Here is a 17,108-nt window from a genome sequence, read left to right as displayed (position 1 = left end):
GTTGTCGCTTGTACTTTTCAAGTTGCTTGTAATATGGTTTCATCTTGAGAAAAAAAAAAACAGAAAGAGAAAATACAATAAATGTATTCAGAAAAGAAGAATAACCAAAAAAAGCAGCAAATCTTTGGGAACGACCATGTCACTGTAGCATCTGTTTTTCTGCAAATTATTCTCTCTATAAATATATTTGATCATCAGACCAATCTCTCCCTCAACATTTCCTCATCTCATCTCTCTGATTTCTTGCTTCGAATTTTGATTTATCTCTCTCTGTCTCTCTCTCGGTCTCGTGCTCTATCTCGTTTGTAGGCAGTGCCAATTTCACCACTTGTGTTGTGTGTCAGCGGATATAGAATCTGAGAGGAATATTTAAAGATTCTCCCTTTGCTTCTTCTTTTTTATACCGTTTCTATTAATGTTTGGGACTCTTGCTTCCGGCGAAATCGAAACTGCCAGACTGAACCGTAATTTGGGGATTACGTCCAATTTAGGGGTTTCCTGCGGTGGATTTGAAGACTTTGCTATGAGATTCGAAGGGGAAAACATGGTGCCATACAAAGGTGAAGAGCAGGAGGAGGAAGAAGACCAAGTGGTGGTGAACGAAACGACGCCGTTCCAGTTTCAACAACCTTTGTTTCTGCAGCAGCAGCAGAAGCTCGTTGTTGGGTATGCTCTGACTTCTAAGAAGAAGAAGAGTTTCTTGCAGCCCAAGCTTGAACTTCTTGCTAGGTAACCAATAACAAACCCAAAATGCTTCTTTGGAGTTATAAAGTTTTGATTTTTCATTGCAAAGTTTCCAAATTTGTTGAACAATCTTTTTTGGTTCTGCTTTTTCTTTCCTGAGAGACGACTGTTCCTTTGTTGGCGTTTAAACATAACCGACAAACTCTTTTCTACTTTCAAAAAGATCTTTAGGACTTTGACATTTTCTTCCAGATTTGGTTCTTGTTTCCTTACTCTTGTTTTGGTACCTATTATTGGTTTGCCTGATTCTATGAGGACCATTGCCACTTGCCATGTCTTGTCACCTGCCATGTTTTTGTCCTTAATCGGCTCTTTTGCTTAGGGTTAGGCTTACACTAGTATACTCTACTTGTGGTATCAGGATGTTTCTATGGGAATATTCCTTGTGTAATCCTTTTGGATTAGTCTCTATTGAGGTTTGACTCTGGCTTTTAAAAAATAAAATACTTAGATGTTTTGCCTTTTCTGTGGCTTGGAAATCTTCTTCAACCACATGGGTGTTTTTGTTAAAGCAATCACTGGTTCTACTTAATATGTCATCTTCTAGAATGTCTCTAATAGGTCAGAGAGAACATTTCTTATTGGTTTAGTTTGACGTCTGGTCTCTGTTTTGCTTCTTTCTAATCAACCCATAGCTTTCATTCTTTTTCTTCTTTCAGCAGTGTTTTCAAGAAAATGCTAGTAATACTTTTTGTGTCTGTCAATTTCAGGAGAAAAGGCATTTTCTTTGTCGCCATCGATTTGAACCGGCCCCTATCTGAACAAGGGCCATTTGATGTTGTTTTGCATAAGGTTTGTGAGAACTAAGAACTCTCTGAGCTTTAATCTGTGTTTTTGCTGGAAGTCTAATGAATTATATGATTGTTCTCTTGTAGTTGTTGGGAAAAGAGTGGGAAGAGGTTATTGAGGTTTGGAAAACTGACTACTTTTCTTATATGTTTCTGGTTTTAGTTTCTTGCTTGAAGATGGTAACCAATCTGGTTTTGAGTTTCTTAGTTTGAACTATGTAAAGGTATTAACCCTTGAGTGGTATTTGAAAGACTTCTGTTAAGCTGGGGCAGTTTTTCAGTCTGTGGAAATTATATGTTGTCAAATACAATCTCATGTTGTTTCACCGTTTTTGTAGGATTACCAACAAAAACACCCAGAAGTGACTGTGCTTGATCCTCCAGGATCAATACAGCGTATATATAATCGACAATCGATGCTTCAGGGTATGGCAGATTTGAAACTGTCAGATTGCAGTGGTAACAATCCTCAATAAGTTCTTTTGACATCGAAATTTAAGACCTTTTCTAAGTTTCTCTAGAAGTGATTTTTTGCTTTTGGTAAATATTTGTAGGCAGCCTTTTTGTTCCAAAGCAAATGGTTGTCTTGAAAGATTCAGCAGCTAGTGCTGATGCAGTTGTGGAAGCTGGTCTCAAATTTCCACTAGGTACAGTTGAACATATTATCTTGGCATTGAATATTCTTGTATGTATAAATGATGATCATGAATTTAAACTTGTTTATTTCAAATTTGTCCCAGTTGCAAAGCCGCTCTGGATCGATGGGACTGCAAAGTCACATCAATTGTACTTGGCTTATGACAGGCGCTCGCTTGCAGAGCTTGATCCGCCTTTAGTCCTTCAAGAGTTTGTTAATCATGGTATTGGTTAATATGACACTTCAATACGCAGTTGTCCCATGTATATGTGTTTTCAAAAAATTCAATGCATCTTTTTTGGTGCCTGAAGGTGGAGTTATGTTCAAGGTATTTGTGGTGGGTGATGTTATAAAAGTCATGAGACGGTTTTCTCTACCAAATGTGAGTAATTGTGAAAAAGCCAAAGTTGATGGCGTCTTCCAATTCCCAAGGGTTTCATCAGCTGCTGCTTCAGCTGATAACGCAGACTTGGACCCTCGTGTTGCTGAGCTACCTCCAAAGCCTTTCCTCGAGGCGCTTGTGAAAGAGCTAAGAAGCTTATTGGTATAGTTTTAGCTGCCTTTCTCCACATTTTACTTTACAAATCCGGTTTTGATTATCATAATTTCTAACTGCTTTTCTATTATTAGGGACTTCGGCTTTTCAACATAGACATGATCAGGGAACATGGGAGCAAAAACGTGTTTTATGTTATTGACATCAACTATTTTCCTGGCAAGTTTTTCCCTTATTTTTGAAGCTTTTGTGTAGTTCTCTCATGGAAGCAGAGAAGTGAACTTTTCTCTGTTTGATATCGATTTGCAGGTTACGGAAAACTGCCAGACTACGAGCAAGTCTTTGTAGATTTCTTCCAAAATCTGGCGCAGGTCAAATATAAGAAGAGACAACATTGTAAATGAAAGAAAATGGCGGCAGTTTTTAGATGGTCTACTAAGAAGCGACAAATAATAAAATGTCTAATTATGGATTTGTACAGAATTTAGCTCTCCCTTTTGGAAGCAGTATCAGATAAACAAGTTTTGATTACTGATTTTGAATTTTCAGTGAAATAAACGTCTCTTCATCCAAAGTTGACCAAACGATATCTGAATTCTTATTTTGACCATAGCGGTTCGTTATATAAACCGAATCAATCTTAACCGGTTCGATCGAATTGATTTCGTCGTCTCTAAAAACGCAATCCCTTAAACCTTTTCTCTCTTTATCTAACTCTCGTCCCACCCAACAATGTCTCTCCTCCTACGAACTTTGCCTCTCCGACCTACTCGTTTCCTCTCCGCCACAGCCATATCCATCTCTAACGCTACTAATTTCTTCGTCGTACCCAAACGGACAAACCCACTTCCCGGAACTCGAAGAACCTTCTCCAGTTCCCCTGTTGCAGCTGCCTCCGGCGATGTAGTAGTGAAGCCGGTTCCATCTCCTCCGTCGGTTCTCCGGTGGGTGTCACGGACAGAGCTATGCGGCGAGTTATCAGTCAATGATGTTGGTAAAAGAGTCCACCTTTGCGGATGGGTCGCCCTTCACCGAGTTCATGGTGGCCTCACTTTCCTTAATCTTAGAGATCATACCGGCATTGTCCAGGTTTAAGGTTTCACCTAATGCTTTTTTGCATTATATAGTCGTGAAGCATAATGTTTCAGTAGATTAGTATTTAGAAGTTTCGTCTCAGCAATGAACTTTCTACTCAGTGATTGGTGTTGAATCTGAATAAGAAACAATTGAGTAGAGTTTAATTCAATCCGATTCCTGGATTTTACTTGAGTTTCTCTTTAGTTGCTTCTTTGGTTCTAGATGATTATCCTTGATTCGACCATTTTCAATTCTTTCTTACCCAATTTGTGTAACGCAAAGATGGATATTTGGGGACTGTATGATTCGTTTATGTTTGAAAGTTTTATAATCTTAGGTTAGGACGCTTCCGGATGAGTTTCCTGAGGCACATGGCTTGATCAATGACATGAGGCTTGAGTACGTTGTTTTGGTGGAAGGTACTGTGCGTAGTAGGCCAAATGAGTCCGTCAACAAGAAAATGAAAACGGGATTCGTCGAGGTATGCCTTCTCATTCAGCTCAGCTGCATTTTATATATCCTATATGTAACGTTGATGTGTGTAGTATGTTGCATTAGGTAGTTGCAGAGCATGTTGAAATATTGAATCCTGTGAGGACAAAGCTTCCCTTCTTAGTTACTACTGCAGACGAGAACAAAGATTTGATTAAAGAAGAAATTCGCTTAAGGTGAAATATTAGATATATGATTGATCTTGCATGGTTGGTTTATCGTATCGAATCTCCAAATGCTAACTCATGTTTTGGATTTGGCTTGTATGATGTTAGATTTCGATGTCTTGATCTGCGCCGTCAGCAAATGAAGAATAATATAGTTCTTCGCCATAATGTGGTGAAGCTGATTAGGAGATACCTAGAAGACAGACATGGTTTTATTGAGGTGTGTTCCTACTCTATTTGAAATCTAATTTATATTTTTCAGTTTTGGCCATTTCCCAGTTTTTCATGTTGGTCTGTTGTTTATGTCAGATTGAAACTCCAATACTCTCTAGATCTACTCCAGAAGGCGCGCGAGATTATCTGGTTCCGTCAAGAATTCAGGTGCCAATACTTTTTTCATCCTAATGTATTTCCCAACAAAGAATTAAGTTTCCCTGAAGTATAAGCTTATATCATAGTTTATAGGTCTGATTCTATCTAATTTTCTTTCGAAGTCAGGAACATTCTATGCTTTGCCACAAAGTCCACAGCTCTTCAAGCAGATGTTAATGGTCTCTGGTTTTGACAAATATTACCAGATAGCCAGGTATATATATGATCTTTGGCACTTAAGTTTGGTTCAGCATAAGCCTCCCTGACATAAATGGCTCATCACCTTCATTTACCACCAAAAGCAGGACTCCTGATGCAAATGATTTCTCTCTCATGCGTTTGTTTTTTCTACTATCAGATGTTTTAGAGATGAAGATCTAAGAGCTGATAGGCAGCCTGAATTTACTCAGCTTGATATGGAAATGGCTTTCATGCCTATGGAGGACATGCTGAAGCTGAATGAAGATCTTATCCGTAAGGTTAGAGTACTGTTGAAACTGTTTTTTATGACTTTGTATCTTCTGTGACAATGACGCATGTGGCTCAATGTTGTACAAACTTGTTGCTTCTTGATATGTTTCTAGTAATTCCTTTATGTCCTGAAATTCCAAAGCTCATTTTGTATGTGGATCTCTTCTCTTTAAATTAGTAATGTGCTGTCAGCAATTTTGATTGCTTGACCTTCTTGTGCAGGTGTTTTCAGAGATCAAAGGTATCCAGCTACCTGATCCATTCCCAAGGCTTACATATGCTGATGCAATGGATCGTTATGGATCCGATAGACCTGATACAAGATTTGATCTCGAGTTGAAAGATGTAATATTATCCACATCTTGGTTTTTAGCTAATGTTACAAAGAAGCATCTATATGTCTCTTTGCCTGCTTTTTTTTGTGCATGGGAATAATTGCTTATGCTGGATTTTTTCTTCAACCAGGAAGAGCATTTTAGAGCTGTTTCCCATTTTCTGTGCTGAAGTCTATTTTAAAGTTAAAATCTCAAGCTTCTGAAATTGCAGGTTTCAAACGTTTTCACAGAATCGTCCTTCAGGGTTTTTACAGAGGCCCTTGAAAGTGGTGGAATCATTAAGGTATTGTGTGTGCCTTTGGGTGCTAAAAAGTATTCAAACTCAGCTCTCAAAAAAGGAGATATTTACAATGAAGCAATGAAATCCGGAGCAAAGGGTCTGCCTTTCTTGAAGGTCTTGGATAATGGTAAATAGATAAATCAAGCTTACTTTTTTCTCTTCGATTTTTTTTTCTCTTTTCCTAATAGTCATATAATAATTCTGTGTACTTTTAGCTCTAATTAGGTCTAACCTTATGATGCAGGCGAGATCGAGGGAATTGCAGCATTAGTTTCTAGTTTAGACTCAGCAGGTAAAATAAACTTTGTGAAACAATGTGGAGCAGCACCTGGTGATCTTATATTATTTGGAGTGGGTCCTGTTACTTCGGTTAATAAAACCCTAGATAGGTTAAGACTCTTTGTAGCCCATGACATGGATTTGATTGACCATGTAAGTTTTTCCATTGGCCAAACACTTTTTTGTTCCACTTGATGACAGACTCAGATTTATGCCATTTCTTCTATATTATACAGTCCAAGCACTCAATTCTGTGGGTGACAGATTTCCCAATGTTCGAGTGGAATGAGCCAGAGCAGAGGCTTGAGGTATGTCGTTTCATAATTTAATTTCTTGCATGAGATGAGATTAATATCCAAATATGTTGTCTAATATGAAAAGGCATATCTCTTCAGGCATTACATCATCCATTCACAGCTCCTAAGCCGGAAGATATGGATGACTTGCCTTCTGCACGAGCTCTAGCTTATGACATGGTCTATAATGGGGTCGAGGTAAACAGCTTGACCATTTCTTCTCTCTAGAACAATGGCTTGGGAGATCTTTTGAGAAAAATTCTTATGTATATAGATTGGTGGAGGAAGTTTGAGGATATATAAGCGGGATGTTCAAGAAAAGGTTTTGGAGATCATTGGCATCTCACCTGAAGAGGTGAGAGTCACCTTTTTTATCAATTGGAAACTATCCATTTTGTTGTTCAGAGTGCCAGCGCTATCATATATGCAGATAATCCATATCTCATTTTTTTCCCTACATACAGGCTGAATCAAAGTTTGGCTATCTTCTGGAGGCTCTTGACATGGGTGCTCCTCCTCATGGTATGTAAATATTTCTTAAGGTCAAAAAATCTGAGACTTAAGAATAGATTAATACAACATCGTTACGTATATGCTTAAGAGTATAGACTGGTTCAACCTCTCTTTTGTTGTGTTGGAACAAGTTTCTGCCTAGGATCTTTAAGAGAAATTGGGGTCTTAAACTTTTTTGACACTGGATGATGATGATGTTAAACAAGATTGGTCAAGCATGGTTGATGAAACATTAGTATTTGATATGAAATTACAGGTGGAATTGCTTATGGATTGGATAGAATGGTGATGATGCTGGGAGGTGCGAGTTCCATAAGAGATGTAATAGCCTTTCCAAAGACAACCACAGCGCAATGTGCCCTAACAAGGACTCCCTCGGAAGTCGATCCAAAGCAGCTTCAAGATCTCTCCATCCGCACCAAATAATAGCTCTCAACACAAACAATTGTATCTTCTGTTTACTCTTAACATCATTGGTTATTGATTTTAAAGAAATTTGTTATCAATGTCACCTTTTTGAAACAATATTTGCAGAAGTGATTTGCAAAATTCCCACTTTTGACATAGTGTAATGAACCCACAATAATCATTTATAGAGTTGATATTCCAAATGCATCTATAACAAGCGAGTCCTGGTCAGATATTCATGTCTTCTGAGTTTCTGCAGCTTTAATTACTCGCAGAGTTGATCACAGGACACTTAACTGACTATTGAGCTCCTCTTCTACTATTAGTGTTGAAGTCAAGTTTCATGTAGAGCAGTGAAAGCAATCCGTAGCCAAGTTCCAAATGAATAATATACAGATTTGCGAAACTAAGTAACAGAGACAGACTGATGTTTTTAGCTTTTACAATGACATGGCTGCAAAAGCATAAAAACATTTTACATTAACTTATCCTTTTTTCCACTAGAGTTTCTTTCTCTCTGCTCCAATTGCTTCCTCTTCATCTTCTTCATTGCCTTCTATTCTTATATCAGGAAGAGTTTGTGGATCAGTGAGAGCATCCATCTCTTCTTGGGAAATCGACGTTCCGGAAGTATTATCTGCCTCCTCTGTTAGCTCTGTGGAGAAAATGTTTGAACTTTCCTTTTCACCTGATTCATCATCATCACCTTCAGACCTTGAATTCTCATTCACCTCGGTCGTGTTTGAGCCAGCGATGTTTTCAAGTAGAGAAGATTCTGAAGTTGAGTTCCTAGACTCATCTTGAATGAAATCTTTGTTGGTAATGTCAGCAGAAATAGGGATGTCGGGATCAGATTCGTTACGGTTTTTCTCAAGTTCCAAGACGGGCGGCTGTGGTTCAGAGAATCCTGCAGGCAGTGCACCATCTCCTTGACTCCGATCTCTCATGATTTCTGTTTCGTTCTTCACAAACTCTGACGCTTCAAAAAGTGCTACTGTCGAATTGCCATTAACTGTTTCACTTTGTGATTCAGTTACCGCGCTTTTTGTTTCAGAACTGGATGATTCACTGTCACCATCTTTCACATCTGTGGTTGTTTTGTTCACAAAATTGGTGTTTTCTGCTTCTCCTAACTTCAAGTCAGGTTCCTTCTGGATCTCAACCTCGCTCGTAGCGCCATTGGGATTGTTCTCTTGAGCTGTTTCATTTGAACTTTCTTTCAGTTTCTCAGTGTTCAGTATCCGAGACTCATGAGACACAGCACTGGAAGCATCATCAGCCTTGTAATGCTCCTCGCGTGCCTCATCAACTGTCATATCAATTTCATCTGCATGATTAGTCTCTTTTTCTTTCTCATCGTTCTCACTCATTCCACTCTCTTTCTCTTCTTCAAGTGTTTCATCATCCTTATCAGTATCTCCAGCATTTTTACTTTGATCTTGTTCATCAATCTCATCTTCCTCATGTTTGTTCTCTTCCTCATCCTCCTCAGCTACTTCCTCTCCTTGCTTATTCTTATCTTCTTCATCATCCTCAGCTACTTCCTCTTCCTCGTCTTTCTCCACCTCCTCCTCATGATTACCATTCTCTACTTTACTCTTCTTCTCCTTCTCTTCACCTCCATGACTGATCTCTTCTTCATCCTCATCCTCTTCCACGTGCTTCTCGTTTTCCTTCTGGTTATAATTCTTAGGAAGAAGATCTTTCCTCCCAAGCTTCACCACTCCATCTTCAACCTCTGACAACAACACCGTCGATTTCTCGACATCTTTCTCATAAAATTCCTTCTTCTTATCATGAGAATACTTCACTTGATAGATTAACCAAATGCATACTCCAAGCAGAACACATATCTGCAGGACATGCTTCCCTTTGATACCTTTGCTTCCTCTTTGGCTTCTGGTTGATGTTTTCTTCATCTTCAACAATACTTCTTCTCAGCTGCTATACAAAAAACCATAACTCAATATTTTTAACCTGTGACAATAAAGAAACAGCTTTTATAGAATAAAAGATAATCAATCCCCTCAAAACCAATTAGAACAGTAGAGAAGATGTGACATGCAAAAGGAAAATATATCAAAGTAATTACAATCCTGTTGATACCCTAATCAGCAAACAGAGACTGAGTACTTAAAACCCCCAAATCTTGAAGACAAATTCAATGAAGAACAAGTTTCGAATTTAAAACAGCTAAAAGAAGTCAAATCAAGAAACCAATTCTTGAAAATAGCCAAAATCAAGAACATCCAGAAAGAGATAACAGGAAAAGATGAGCTATAGAAGGGACAAGAATCAGATTCGGAGACAACTCAAAAGAAACAAAAGTTTTGTGAGGAAGGGAGTACCTGAGTAAGAGTTATCTAAGAGAAGAAGACAGAGAAGCTTTCTTTAGAGCTTCGAGTTTATTATAGTTAAAGAACCAAAAAAAGAGAAAAAACTTTGAACAGAGGAAAGAGTGTGAAGGACAGAGGTAAGGCCCAGACAACGCAAAGATGGTGAAGCTATGACTATTGTCTACTCCATTATTTTTTTAATTATTTTTAGGAATAATTCTCTAATAATTGCAATTATTGATAACAAAAAAAATTAAAAAATTAAATGATTAATAGTTGCAATAATTCAATGATCTTCAAATTCTTCAATTTCATGAAAAAAGGAAAGAATAAAATAAGATCATTCTAGTTTATTTGTTAGAAAAATGAAATAAACTCCTATGTGTATATTGAAAGTTGAAAAAAAAAAAAGAGAAATCCACTTCCTTGCTCTCTTATTGTTGTTTATAGGTAACCTAATGTGTATGAGTCATTCTTGAAGTGGTCAAAGTGGACTAGAGAAGGGGACAAGACCATTTTATTAGTCTAAGAAATAGAATTGTCGAGAGAGCAAGTACACATTTGATATATTATCTGATGTGTTCTCTTTGTCTTTTTTTCTATCAACATGCTCTCTTTTTTTTTTTTAAATTATCAGAAGGTCTTTTTGTTATTCCAATCAATGTGACTAAGTATTTCGGACTTGGAAAATCTTCAACTATTATATCTTATTGGGTTTTACAATGGTTCAAATGAAAAAAAAAAAAAAAACCTTTTTGTTATCCACAACTACAAGTTTTCCTTAGAACTTTATAAAAATGAAAATCCACTTTTTCAATTAAATTAATCATCTAATTTAGAAACCATTTAACCCCAGCCTGTAGTATCTCTATTATGTTTTCATTAACTAGTAGATGAAAAATATAATATGTCGTTTAAATTTGTGCATACTAATTCACCAATAAAACCATCGATAATTAAGAACTTAGCAGGAGTGAATTCAAGAGAGATTAATGGTTTTATACAACGAAATTAATGGTATAACATAGTTATTCCCAATAAGAAGGATTTCAAATTTCAAAACTGAGTTAATATGGGCTGTTCTGAGGCTGTTCCCTAATCTCCATAAAACCAGCATGATGAGATCAAATATCTACTATCAGCGCTTAACAAGTTGTTAATAACAACGGCATAAACCATAGCATTATGGAAAGTCCCTTCTCCGTGATCTTTGGTTATGCGATCAAAAAGGAACATTTTTGTAATTACACAAATTTTAACGTAATGTTTTCTCATGTACTGAATTCTCAAATGAAAAAAAAAGTAATCAATACCACAATCTTTACACACATTCATCAATTGAATTTGAAATCAATATGGTCTAGCTCCAATGTAATTGCCTGCGGGGTCATAGTTACACACAACAATACTGGCACCATTATTACACTTAGCCTTACCACAACCGAGACGAGCTGAGCCACGCCACACGACCTGCGTGTAGTGTCCACAAGCCGGACCATGGCACGAGTTTGAGTAAAAATCATAGTACGACTTCTCATGTACCCACATCGCAACCGCCTGAGCGGCCGACATGTCTCCACTGCCAAATGCAAGATTCTCTCCATATGGTCCAGAGGAATGTTCAAGACTGCATGGACCTGAGGCTAGATGGTTTGCGTAGTCCTGAGCCACAGTGGCTATACCGAAATCCCATCTTAGAGGCTTGACTTTGACCGCGGCTCGGGCTGCGTTGTGGGGTCTAAGGTAGCTGTCAGGATATTCATGGGACTGAGGATACTGAGAGTATTGTGCGGAGGAAACATCGATTTGTGTCAAGTAATTGATGAGAAGTAGGAGAACCAAGGTTTCAATAGCAACCTTATGAAACATTTTTCTAAAATGTATGGAACAAATATAGCGTGAGATGACTTTCTTGTGTGTTTTGATGGATACTTGTAGAAAGTTTAAGATGTTTATATAGAATGTACATATATTATATATAGTTAATGGCCTAGTTGGTGTCACGTTTTGAAGTAAATCGGATTAGAAACTATACTTAAAAAGGTTTTCAAACATTGTGAAATGATGTACGCACGTTAATTATTAGGATTGTAGGTGTGCACAAAAAAAGGTGGCATGATTGTAGAGTTGATAGTGATGAGTATCTCGGTCGGCTAAGGGTGGTGGAATAATATCTTTACAATTATTGGTTTCGGCTATGGATTGGTAGATATTATTTTATAAAATGGGACTTGTATTTTTTTTTCGTTCAACCGATCAATAAAGAACGTAATAAAGTTTAACCATTCATCGCTTAAGTCTCAGATAGCTATGAATAATATTTTTTGTTCAATCGTTTCTCTGGACTATTTAGATGGTAGCGCGCGGACCTAATCAACCCTAGCTAGGTCCATATAAATAAAGCAAATACTCATTCATGGTGAGGAAAAAAAATTCATGATAGATATATATTAAAAACATACAGAAAAGAGGAGAATATATATACCATATACACGAGAAAATTTTAAGTTCACTTCGTTGGCTATTCATCTAGCCAAAGTATCCAAACCAAAACTATGGTTGGTGTAAAATCATTTTCAAAAATTCAGCTAACGTAACGGATTAAAAACCTTGGCATATATTCTCTTATATTAATTCAATCACAATTTACAAATGTGTTTAAACTTTAATATTACAGTAGTCAACGTAGTATAGTGCGCAGCCTCCTCGCACAAGCAGCCGGATGACCGAGGCACTCTCAGACGATGTCGATGTGAAAATATTATTATAGCTAACGTTGTTTACAATTAACATAATTCATCTATAGCTTATCTTCCGAATATAAAGTCACTGTCTCATACAGGGATACTATACAATAATATCAAAGAGACTAAAAAGGAGTGGAAACAATATCGGAGATTAATTCCACAAAAACATATTATGCTAACATTGAATCTCTGTTTCTCGGAAGAAATGAATGGCTTCGACTTTTTTTGTTCCTTAATGGAGATATCGCTTGAAAGTAGCTTGGAACATTTTTTTTGTTAATTCATATGGAGATGAAAAAGTAAAGGGTTTGATTATTTTAATTCAACAATTTATCGGTTGATTTTTCTGATTGTGTTTGCATATTTATATTTAATATAATTTAATTTTTAGTTGAATTTACGATTCAATAAACACATCTCTACAAATTTTCTTAAGTAAATTGATATTTTAATATTGAACCTAGCTAAAAACGCAAACGGAGGAAAAGATAGCACGCTTTCGTTTGACTTTTTTGTTCTTAACCTAACAATCTAGAAGAGATTATTGGTAAAAAAGGAAATCTGGTACATATGTTGTTTTCTTTTGAATGTACGTAGATACAAAAATTTGATATGCAAAGAATAAAAACCTGAATAATCATGTATTAATTAATGTGTATATATAGAAGGAGAGGAGATTTTCATATAGCAAACAAAGCAAGTGCAAGCCGTAGCATTGCATTTTTCTTATTCCATTATAAAAATCCACGCATACATTATACATGTGGTACAAAAGAAGACCGGACCGGACCAGGACCACACAAACCAATCTTTATTAGCTGACGATAGATGATTGGTATAACTGAACAACATGGAAACAATACATATATACATGTGGATAACATATATTCGAAAACATTTAAATGGAGTTTTCTTTTAGTAAGGCCACTCGCCAACCCAGTTACCGGGAGGATCGTAGTTGCAAGTGATAAAGGTTTGACCATTGTTGCATCTCACTTTTGCACATCCCAACCTCTCCGAGTTTCTCCACACAACCTGAGTATAGTGGCCACACTGTTTGTCCCATGCACATGTATTGGAATCATAATCGTAGTCAAATTGCTCGTCCACCCACATGTCAACTGCTGCTACGCCTGTCATGCTACCGCTGCTCCAAGCGATGTTCTCTCCATAGGACCCGCTCGAGTGTTTCATAGCGCAGTCACCTTTACGCTGGTTAGCATAGTTACGGGCATAAGCAGCCACCTTCTCGTCCCATCTTAAGGGTCCCACCCCAACCTCGGCTCGTGCTCGGTTGTGAACTGCCAAAAAGTCTTGAGGACTGTCTTGGGCTTTTAGATGAACTATGAGAACAAGGAAAAAGGTTATGGCCAAGAATAGGTTTTGAGATGAGTTAAAGATTTTCATCTTTTTTCGTTCTAAAGTTTTTGTGGGTTTTTGAAGTGAGGATTGAACACGTTATATATATAGTAGTTTTGTATCTTCGAATACATTTTTATAATGTTTAGTTTTTTTTCCACAAACAAAAATTTAATTTACAAATTTATAGTTAGAAAACGTATACATCTGCGGTCTAATATAGTAGGCCAAATGGCCAATTGATTAAGTGTAATTATTTCATAGCTACACGCCATAGTAATTGACGTGTTTAGTGAAATTCTGATCATATGATGAATTGCATTCTCATATTGGTTATGTATAAAACTTAACAATTAGTAGAGAATAATACAGATTACAGTATGTCTTATATAGTTTAGCAAAAAAAAAAGTATGTCTTATGTATATAGTTTTTGGAGATCCTGACATATGTACGTATAGTAGTTGTAGATAGAGTAATTGCCATGTTCGTAACTGTTTATACTGTATCATGGATTGGATCATCCGTCTATCGTTGTCGATGGTAAATTTCTATGTTTAATTAAGATGTTAATGGTGAGTGTAGCGATATGAGAGCATCTTCATTAATATTCAGATACCGATTTTGTGTATTTTCGACCTAGGATGGCTGAAAAATGAGGAAACCTTTCCATAAAAATGCATAGTTGTTGGAGTTTCACATCGCTGACTATTGTGTTTTCCCGACCTAGGATGGCTAAAAAACTCTTGATAATATTAGCCACCACGAATAATTTTGTTTTAAACTAATTTGTGATGATGGCTGATCATATTTAACTATTTTCTTTCTTTTTGCAAGATGGCCATTTTATTATTAACAGAATGTTTTCAAACATAATAATTGCTGTTATAGTTTAATCTAATTGAACGACTTAAATTAAAAGAGATTCGATACTTGATATCATGCATTAGTAAAAATAAAGTTATAATATTTTAGATTTCACTTACATAAATAGTTAGCTATTCTTGACGGTTTATATAACAAAAGTATCCGGTGTTAATTTCATACACGGAAATCTGAATCTTGATGCCAAGATTCCAGTTGAAATATTAATAACTCCCATTATGCATCATCTAATGATAATTACAGTTTTAAGCACACACAAGAAAAAAGTATTATTCCATGACAAAATATTATACAAACTATAAACGTACAAAGGAACCACCACATCCTGATAGATGGTGATCATTTATTCCAAATTATAGAAAACACACACGTCCTCTATGGACAAGTTTCTTTCGTCTGCGTACACATATAGTTAGTAAGGCCTACGTCCCCTAACATTACCAGGATGAGAATAGTTGCAAGTCACAAAGGTTCCACCATTGTCACACTTGACTTTGGCACATCCAACCCACTCTGAGTTTTTCCACACAACTTGAGTATAATGACCACATTGTTTTCCAGCACGGCATGTGTTCGATTTGTGGAAGTAGTCAGACTTCTCCCTGACCCACAATCTCACTGCGGCAGCTCCGGACATATCACCACTGCTCCATGCCAAGTTTTCACCGTAACGTCCGCGTGAGTTTGAGTGAATGAGACGACAGTCCCGCTTTCTTCTTTGAGCATAGTTCCAGGCGTATCGGGCTGCTCCCGCATGCCATTTTATATGAGGCACACTAACGTCGTCTCGAGCATGGTTGTGTACATCAAGGTAGTCTTGTCGCCGGTCTTGGGCTTTCAGTGGAACTGCAAAAGCTAGGACAAGAGCTAATGCCAATAGTACTAGGGTTTGAGGAGAGATAAACATCTTCATTTTTATTTTTTTTCTTAGTTGTCTGTAAGCTCTTTTATTCTATGTTGTGTGTTATTGGTTAGAACTTAGAAACGAGGATTTATATAGAGTTTAGGTTGGAGTTATTTTATGGACGATTAATAACACTTGCGAGATATTTTTTACCAACGAAGACACGACTTGTAAGTAATTGTATTATTATTATCAACTGTTTTACCAAGTCAATAAGGCGAAAGGGTCAGAGAGCCTTGATAATGCCCCTTTGTAAATAAATTTAAAACAAGGATTTGACTGAAATGATTTTTACTGTATTAAAAATCCAAGACAATTTCTTCATATCTTTCTATATACGTTGGTATGCTTTTATTTTATTATTATTAAGGAGAAACTTTGAAGCACAAAAATGTACAAATCATTAGAATATACTACCGTTCAAAGTTATTTTTATCCTCTAGATAATTTCTCAGTTTTATGCTAGTTTAATTTCTATGATATTTAGTAGATCACGTGAATGTATGGCGATGATGCTAATTAAATAATGCATTTTATTGTGAAAACTCGTTCTTATCTCATTTAATGTATCTTTTTTATATTATAAAATATTATTAATTATAACTAATTCAACTAATAAAAAATATATATTTAAATTTAATGTTAAAAAATATTAAATACATTCATTAGTTTTTATGTATCAAAATTCGTTAAAACTAAATAAGAGTTTGACCCACGGCAAATAATTCTTAGAGTCTTCAAAAAAAATATAAATACGAAATAATTTGGGATGCAATGATTTTCTTGAAGCTCTCAAATACATTGGGGCGGAATGATTTTCTTAACAAAATAATGTGGCCTAATAGTCATTAAAAAATAAAATTTGAGGCCTAAAAATTAAAAAAAATTGGTGGCTTAGGCAATTGCCTTTTTACTAACACCATAGATACAACACTAATTATATCCCGACAACTCGAAATAATTTCTATGTTTTATACTAATCTAATTCTTATGACTTTTACTAATTAACGGCGATCTCGTAGGTATTCGATCACCAGATTATCAATTGTGAACGGATAAAGATGATCTTGCTCGATAACCTACAATCCAATGAAATATTATATGAGAACTCGAATATGCTTTTTGCTAAAAAGAATTTTGCCGACCCAAAAAGTAGTAGTTCATAAGGAAAGCTTCTCTTCTTCATAATATATGGAAAAAGAAATTTGGTAACGTAGCTTTTTGATAATAATAAGAATTTCAAAACTACACTAGCCAATCATTCAAAAAAGAAAATGGTAATTGATCAAGTCCAATTTACGATTTTTTTTTACAAAATTAATTTTAATAAAAAGATACAAAAAACACTTTGAGTTTGAAGACACATAAAAAAGTGTTGTGGCGAGAATCCGTATCGGATCAAAATCCTCGTCATAGCGGGAAAACCCAGCTAGTTGCTGCGTCACCATTAAAAAAAGGACACGACCGTCAAATTTACGAAAACACCTTTTGTCATCTCACGTACGTAGCCCTCACTACAGGGGT

At 36.3% G+C, this 17,108-nt stretch overlaps 7 protein-coding genes across 14 annotated transcripts; 2 read left to right on the top strand and 5 right to left on the bottom strand.

Moving 5' to 3' along the window:
* The first annotated feature begins 15 nt into the window (after positions 1–15).
* Positions 16–3,285, top strand: AT4G33770 (Inositol 1,3,4-trisphosphate 5/6-kinase family protein). Of its 3 annotated transcripts, NM_119535.5 has the most exons (9): positions 16–729; positions 1,455–1,536; positions 1,620–1,652; positions 1,871–1,991; positions 2,087–2,179; positions 2,273–2,392; positions 2,481–2,713; positions 2,800–2,884; positions 2,975–3,285. In NM_119535.5, exons 1-9 carry the CDS (start codon positions 416–418, stop codon positions 3,067–3,069), a joined length of 1,176 nt encoding a protein of 391 aa, NP_195103.3. In that variant the 5' UTR covers positions 16–415; the 3' UTR covers positions 3,070–3,285. The 3 variants fall into 3 exon arrangements, with proteins under 3 accessions (NP_195103.3, NP_001328707.1, NP_001078490.1); NM_001342232.1 differs by having other exon boundaries at positions 1,620–1,991; NM_001085021.2 differs by having other exon boundaries at positions 707–1,536; positions 2,975–3,245.
* Positions 3,286–3,339: 54 nt separating this feature from the next.
* AT4G33760 (tRNA synthetase class II (D, K and N) family protein) lies at positions 3,340–7,514 on the top strand. 2 transcript variants are annotated; one of them, NM_119534.5, is made up of 15 exons: positions 3,340–3,754; positions 4,080–4,223; positions 4,301–4,410; positions 4,510–4,621; positions 4,711–4,782; positions 4,896–4,987; positions 5,132–5,252; positions 5,467–5,589; positions 5,791–5,986; positions 6,104–6,291; positions 6,375–6,446; positions 6,534–6,632; positions 6,709–6,789; positions 6,899–6,956; positions 7,204–7,514. In NM_119534.5, the coding sequence occupies exons 1-15, from the start codon at positions 3,398–3,400 to the stop codon at positions 7,371–7,373; spliced, it is 1,995 nt and encodes a 664-aa protein (NP_195102.2). In that variant the 5' UTR covers positions 3,340–3,397; the 3' UTR covers positions 7,374–7,514. The 2 variants fall into 2 exon arrangements, with proteins under 2 accessions (NP_195102.2, NP_001329757.1); NM_001342231.1 differs by lacking the exon at positions 3,340–3,754 and having other exon boundaries at positions 3,971–4,223.
* Positions 7,515–7,534: 20 nt separating this feature from the next.
* AT4G33740 (myb-like protein X) lies at positions 7,535–9,867 on the bottom strand. 5 transcript variants are annotated; one of them, NM_001342230.1, is made up of 2 exons: positions 9,704–9,867; positions 7,535–9,332 (listed from the first exon to the last, which is right to left on the bottom strand). In NM_001342230.1, the coding sequence occupies exon 2, from the start codon at positions 9,272–9,274 to the stop codon at positions 7,856–7,858; it is 1,419 nt and encodes a 472-aa protein (NP_001329806.1). In that variant the 5' UTR covers positions 9,275–9,332; positions 9,704–9,867; the 3' UTR covers positions 7,535–7,855. The 5 variants fall into 5 exon arrangements, with proteins under 5 accessions (NP_001329806.1, NP_195100.4, NP_001320127.1 ...); NM_119532.6 differs by having other exon boundaries at positions 7,535–9,296; NM_001342229.1 differs by lacking the exon at positions 9,704–9,867 and adding an exon at positions 9,462–9,689 and having other exon boundaries at positions 7,638–9,296.
* A 1,081-nt stretch (positions 9,868–10,948) lies between these two features.
* AT4G33735 (uncharacterized protein) lies at positions 10,949–10,969 on the bottom strand (the record flags this gene model as incomplete). The annotated part of the gene is made up of 1 exon (NM_001349599.1): positions 10,949–10,969. A coding segment is annotated over exon 1 (18 nt), but the record flags the coding sequence as incomplete, so codon positions are not given.
* A 34-nt stretch (positions 10,970–11,003) lies between these two features.
* On the bottom strand, positions 11,004–11,614 carry AT4G33730 (CAP (Cysteine-rich secretory proteins, Antigen 5, and Pathogenesis-related 1 protein) superfamily protein). The gene has a single exon (NM_119531.2). The coding sequence runs from the start codon at positions 11,558–11,560 to the stop codon at positions 11,042–11,044; it is 519 nt and encodes a 172-aa protein (NP_195099.1). The 5' UTR covers positions 11,561–11,614; the 3' UTR covers positions 11,004–11,041.
* Positions 11,615–13,038: 1,424 nt separating this feature from the next.
* Positions 13,039–13,915, bottom strand: AT4G33720 (CAP (Cysteine-rich secretory proteins, Antigen 5, and Pathogenesis-related 1 protein) superfamily protein). The gene has a single exon (NM_119530.3). The coding sequence runs from the start codon at positions 13,843–13,845 to the stop codon at positions 13,354–13,356; it is 492 nt and encodes a 163-aa protein (NP_195098.1). The 5' UTR covers positions 13,846–13,915; the 3' UTR covers positions 13,039–13,353.
* A 966-nt stretch (positions 13,916–14,881) lies between these two features.
* Positions 14,882–15,646, bottom strand: AT4G33710 (CAP (Cysteine-rich secretory proteins, Antigen 5, and Pathogenesis-related 1 protein) superfamily protein). Its single transcript, NM_119529.2, has one exon. The coding sequence runs from the start codon at positions 15,591–15,593 to the stop codon at positions 15,093–15,095; it is 501 nt and encodes a 166-aa protein (NP_195097.1). The 5' UTR covers positions 15,594–15,646; the 3' UTR covers positions 14,882–15,092.
* Positions 15,647–17,108: the final 1,462 nt, after the last annotated feature.

Source organism: Arabidopsis thaliana, chromosome 4 (genome assembly GCF_000001735.4).
Source record: "Arabidopsis thaliana chromosome 4, partial sequence".
Classification (NCBI taxonomy): domain Eukaryota; kingdom Viridiplantae; phylum Streptophyta; class Magnoliopsida; order Brassicales; family Brassicaceae; genus Arabidopsis; species Arabidopsis thaliana.
Note: the sequence above shows the minus strand (reverse complement) of the source record. Positions and strands in the feature narration are given on the sequence as shown.

Bases quoted from the DNA above. Each gene is read 5' to 3' on its own strand.
- AT4G33760 (NM_119534.5), top strand. From the start codon at position 3,398: ATGTCTCTCCTCCTACGAACTTTGCCTCTCCGACCTACTCGTTTCCTC. The intron at 5,253-5,466 runs GTTAGAGTACTG...CTTCTTGTGCAG, and splicing joins ATGAAGATCTTATCCGTAAG to GTGTTTTCAGAGATCAAAGG. The intron at 5,987-6,103 runs GTAAATAGATAA...CTTATGATGCAG, and splicing joins CTTGAAGGTCTTGGATAATG to GCGAGATCGAGGGAATTGCA.
- AT4G33740 (NM_001342230.1), bottom strand. From the start codon at position 9,274: ATGAAGAAAACATCAACCAGAAGCCAAAGAGGAAGCAAAGGTATCAAA.
- AT4G33710 (NM_119529.2), bottom strand. From the start codon at position 15,593: ATGAAGATGTTTATCTCTCCTCAAACCCTAGTACTATTGGCATTAGCT.
- AT4G33720 (NM_119530.3), bottom strand. From the start codon at position 13,845: ATGAAAATCTTTAACTCATCTCAAAACCTATTCTTGGCCATAACCTTT.
- AT4G33770 (NM_119535.5), top strand. From the start codon at position 416: ATGTTTGGGACTCTTGCTTCCGGCGAAATCGAAACTGCCAGACTGAAC. The intron at 1,653-1,870 runs GTTTGGAAAACT...CCGTTTTTGTAG, and splicing joins AGTGGGAAGAGGTTATTGAG to GATTACCAACAAAAACACCC. The intron at 2,393-2,480 runs GTATTGGTTAAT...TGGTGCCTGAAG, and splicing joins TCAAGAGTTTGTTAATCATG to GTGGAGTTATGTTCAAGGTA.
- AT4G33730 (NM_119531.2), bottom strand. From the start codon at position 11,560: ATGTTTCATAAGGTTGCTATTGAAACCTTGGTTCTCCTACTTCTCATC.